Source organism: Triticum aestivum, chromosome 6B (assembly GCF_018294505.1).
Source record: "Triticum aestivum cultivar Chinese Spring chromosome 6B, IWGSC CS RefSeq v2.1, whole genome shotgun sequence".
Classification (NCBI taxonomy): Eukaryota; Viridiplantae; Streptophyta; class Magnoliopsida; order Poales; family Poaceae; genus Triticum; species Triticum aestivum.
In genome coordinates this window covers 11,071,224-11,075,891 of record NC_057810.1, presented here as the reverse complement: position 1 = coordinate 11,075,891, position 4,668 = coordinate 11,071,224, and the positions used below count along the sequence as shown (strand labels likewise).

The following is a 4,668-nucleotide window of genomic DNA, read 5'->3' as shown; positions in this document are numbered from 1 at the left end:
ACCTTTATGACAACATACATAGTTCCTTTTGTCTGTTGATATGTTACTTGCCCGAGATTTGATCGTCAGTATCTCCATACATAGTTCAATCTCGTTAACGGTAAGTCTCTTTACTCGTTCCATAATACATATCTTGTAACTAACTCTTTAGTCACTTTGCTTGCAAGCTTCTTGTGATGTTGTATTATCGAGAGGGCCCAGAGATACCTCTCCGTCATACGGAGTGACGAATCCTAATCTCGATTCACGCCAACTCAACAGACACCTTCGAAGATACATGTAGAGCACCTTTATGATCCCCCAGTTACAAAGTGACCTTTAATAGCACACAAGGTATTCCTCCAGTATCCAGAAGTTGCATGATCTCATGGTCGAAGGAACATGCATTTGACATTAAGAAACTAGTAGCAATAAACTGAACGGTTATATGTTATGCTAACGATCACATGTTATGCTAATGGATGGGTCTTGTCCATCACATCATATAATGATGTGATCCCGTTCATCAAATGACAACACATGTGTATGGTTAGGAAACTTAACCATATTTGATTAACGAGCTACTCTAGTAGAGGCTTACTAGGGACACACTATTTTGTCTATGTATCCACACATGTATCAAATTTCCGGTTAATACAATTCTAGCATTAATAATAAACATTTATCATGAAATAAGGAAATATAAAATAACAACTTTATTATTGCCTCTAGGGCATATTTCCTTCAGTCGTCGCGTGCGGGAGCGCGGGAGGGCGGGCTGGCCGCCGTTGCGGTCAGGGCCGGTCCTGATATTTCGGGGGCCCAGGGCGAAATTACAACCAGGGGCCCCTACTATAAAGATCAAAATAATAATCGCATTTTTTAGTTCATTCTTTTACTTAACTTATTATTGTCTGTTGTTCCAAAATAAAACAAAAATTGTAAATGGTGTATTCCTTTACTTAATTAGACAAATCGAATTCCTGATAGAGGGCAAACATCAAGATGAAAGGTTTATAAAGTTTAAAAGCTTCATTTGCAGCAATAAAAGATCATTTACCTACCCGATGGCGATGGGAGTCTGAGTGGCTTTATTATATAACCATGCTTGGAATGAAGTTATGCGTGAGACATTCTTCCAACTTTTAAGTTAAATTTGCAGTCATGATGATTTGGAGAGAGAATGCAAAGACCGAAATCGAACACATAGCAGGCAATTTTTTCAATAGATAAGGCGATTGGTGTTGTGTTGACAAAGTACAGATTGAAGTAAGAAATAGAGCAACGGGCACACGAAATCAAATTTTTGTACTGCATCATATGCCAGACCTTCTAAGATCTGACTGCTGCTGCACCATATGAACGTGACCAACTAGAAAGAGGAGGTTAGGGATGACCTTATAAGTGGGGTGGTTTCGTGTTGCACATGAGAGACATCTCACGAACGCGGGATAACACAACGGGCCCGGGGACCTAGAGGAAGACCAGCCGGCCTCATGGCGGAGAGCGATCTACATCAGCGGCACGTCTCGCGATCGGGGCCCTCGGGGAATAGTATCGTCGCGATGGAAAGAAGAAAAACATGACTACTTGTGGACTACGTGCTCTAGGTCGCTGCCTCCTTATGGTCTGGGCCATGGGCTCCTTGCAAACCCTAGAGGGGGCCCTTAGATTTCGGGGGCCCTGGGCGGCCGCCCCCCTGCCACCCCCTCAGGGCCGGCCCTGGTTGCGGTCGCGTGCGGGCCGGCATCCGAGCTCGCTGCTGTAGCTGTCGCGTGGAGAAGTGCAAGCGGGCCGCCGCAGCCGTCCCATGGGTGCTCGCGCAGCCGTCGAGCCGCGCGCAGCCGTCGAGCCGAGCCGCATGCTCGCGCTGGCCCGTCGCCAAGCCGTGCGTGCTCCCGCTGGTTGTGCAGCCGCATGCATGCCTGCTCGCGCTGGCTGGTCGGCAAGCCATCCATACTTGCTCGTTGGTGCTAGCAAGCTAGCGCTGGGTGGCCGCGTGCGGTCGAGCAGCGTGCGTCCGTCGGAGTGCCCGATCGGGGCGTCGCCACCGCGTGCTGCCGCCGGGTGTGCGGATCGCAGCCGCATGCTGGCCTCCTGGCGTGCTCACCGTCTTCTCGTGCGCTTGTTGACTTGCGACGTCAGCCCTGACGGGGGCCCCACTTGTTATAAACGTGTTTAAATCTTTTAAACTTGTCATTTTTTGAAAATGGTATTTTTTTGCTACGGGTTAGTAAAAAAAATGGTAGTTTTTGAGATAAATTTATAAAGTGATAGTTTCTGGACATGTTTTTATGAAATGGGACAGTTTTTGATTAAATACTCTAAGGCGACGTGGGGCGGGAGAGCTAGCCACATGTTTATCTCCTGCTTGCTTTTTTCCACTTTGTAGTTGCACTATAGTCGTCAAGAGCTTTGTTAATTTAAAGTGAGGGCCGAGGAGTGTAAAGCCTTGTATTGAAAAGTAAAAATCTTTACCCGTTTGAACAATGATCCACGTTGACTAATCCACGTGAATTATTTCCAATAACCTATCTAAAGTTCACTTGATTCTAGTAAAAAGATGAAGAAAATAGCGAACTATGTCCTCCTCCTTTTGTTGCCGAGAGATGATTCCACCTTGATCACCTTGACGCAGCAGCTCATCACACACTCTGCATGATCCGTGAATCACCGCCATGCTCTGCTTCCTCATCCAACGCGAGCTTGGAATTTGACGGAGGAGGCAACTTGGATTTGCTGCTCGCCTCGTTGCTCTTCCCCCAGAGGACCAAGTAGAGCCCCACGACGACGAGCGCCGACCCGACCACGCTCCCGAGGTGGAGCTGCTCGCGGAGCACCGTCACGTTGATCCCGGCGGCGATCATCTGGATGAGCGGCATGAACGCCGTGGTGAACACGGGCCCGCGCCGCTCCACGCACCACGACATGGCCAGGAAACCCAGCCCGGACCCCACCACTCCCACGAACAGCACCGTCACGGCCTTCAGCGCCGTGCCGGGGAGCCACACCTGGAGGGTCATCGCCTCCGTCGCCGCCCCGACGGCCGCCATCTGCGCCGTGCTCAGCAGGAACGTCCACGCCGTGCTGGAGTAGAGAGCGGGGTACTTGGTGCCGATCTTGGACTGTAATATAAACCACAGCGACCAGCTCGCCGAGCCGCCCAGCAGCGCCGCCGACCCGATCGCCCACCTCCACGCGCCTCCACCATGGGCACCGGCAGCAGCATGATGGTCCGTCGTCGGCGCCCCCGTCAGGGCCGGGCCTTGGTAGAGCGCCATCAAAATCGCTCCGGCCAGCCCCACGGCCGTGCCGGTGAGCTTGGCTGCGCCGGAGCCGGTGGCCACGTCGAGCTTCTCGATCTTGAAGGGCAGCGCCAGCAGGAAGGTGAACATGGGGGTCATGTTGATGAAGGCGCTCGCGAACGTCGCCGTCGTGTACCGCAGGCCAAAGAAGAAGAGCCACTGGGTTAGGGACGCTCTGCCATGCCATTGCCATTGCCATGGATTAATTAGCGCATGAAACTGAAGACTGATTTAGACTGATTAACACTTGCTACTCTTGCTACAATTAAGCTCTGTCAACACTTGCTATGATTAAACAAAATATCTTATTACCCGAGCAAGGCACTCAAGAAGAGGTAGACGAAGATCTCTGTGGTCATCTTAGGCCTAGTCTTCCTACATATATACATGGAAACCACATAGAAATGAGCAAACTCAAGAACAGGAATTGGCGTCTTTTCTGAAAATAAAAGCTTCATTACTCTAGATTAATTAGCGCTGACACAAACCTCTCTTTGAAGTAGGCGATCGGGGCGAGGAAGAGCGTGGCGGTGAGCTGGCGGAGGACGATGAGGACGGTGGTGTGCATCCCTTCGTTAAAAGCCATCTTTGTCAGCGTGTTCATCACCGCGAACACGGTGACCACCGCCAACATCGTCACCATAGGTTTCCAATCCATTCTCCCTTGATCAACGCAATCAAGTTAACTAGCTCGATATATGGTGAGAGAGGCTTCGCCTTTCTTTTCAGAAAAAAGCTATATGATGAGTGTGATACTAATTAACTAACTAAACTAGGCCCTTGATTTATAACAAGAGACATGTTAGTGGAAGGGCTATTTATGGCCTCCACTCATGCCCTGCAGACAATCTTTGGAGATCCATGAGTACAATATTCTACAATTTAACTAGTTAAATCAGCAGTACATCACTATTTGCTTTAAATTTGTGTGCAATGTGTTCGGCCATGCATGACTGGCATAGTGGCATTAGCTATCTAGACCGGCCCTCCAAAAGTAGTAATGGAACAAGGCATTATCATGTAGCAAAAGAAATGGAAGAATCTTTGCATGTAGTTAGCTTTACATGGATTAACTGGCTAATTCAGTACCTTACATTATAGCATCCGACATGCTTGTAGTGAGACTATTAACGGTATCCACTCATGCCCTGCAAACAATCTATGGAGGTGCATGTGTACAACATTCTATGACTTGATTAGTTAAATCAGTACATCATTATTTACTTTAATTTGTGCACTGAAGAATGTTATACCAATATGTGTTGGGCCATATGCATGCACGATCGTATTAGCGCTAATCTAACAGATACTCTAAAAAGGAAGACCCTAAACCCAATTTAGTTGCAGCCCCTTACTTTTTTTTTCTAGGATTATTAGGGTGCAT

The 4,668-nt window shown here is 48.5% G+C and overlaps 1 protein-coding gene across 1 annotated transcript; it reads right to left on the bottom strand.

Moving 5' to 3' along the window:
- Positions 1–2,397: 2,397 nt before the first annotated feature.
- LOC123133106 (WAT1-related protein At3g30340) lies at positions 2,398–4,056 on the bottom strand. The gene is made up of 3 exons (XM_044552647.1): positions 3,773–4,056; positions 3,597–3,659; positions 2,398–3,459 (listed from the first exon to the last, which is right to left on the bottom strand). The coding sequence occupies exons 1-3, from the start codon at positions 3,940–3,942 to the stop codon at positions 2,625–2,627; spliced, it is 1,068 nt and encodes a 355-aa protein (XP_044408582.1). The 5' UTR covers positions 3,943–4,056; the 3' UTR covers positions 2,398–2,624.
- Positions 4,057–4,668: the final 612 nt, after the last annotated feature.

Coding starts and splice junctions, on each gene's coding strand:
- LOC123133106 (XM_044552647.1), bottom strand. CDS start 3,942: ATGGATTGGAAACCTATGGTGACGATGTTGGCGGTGGTCACCGTGTTC. Junction 3,660..3,772: donor ATCGCCTACTTCAAAGAGAG/GTTTGTGTCAGC, acceptor GTATATATGTAG/GAAGACTAGGCCTAAGATGA. Junction 3,460..3,596: donor TTCTTGAGTGCCTTGCTCGG/GTAATAAGATAT, acceptor ATGGCATGGCAG/AGCGTCCCTAACCCAGTGGC.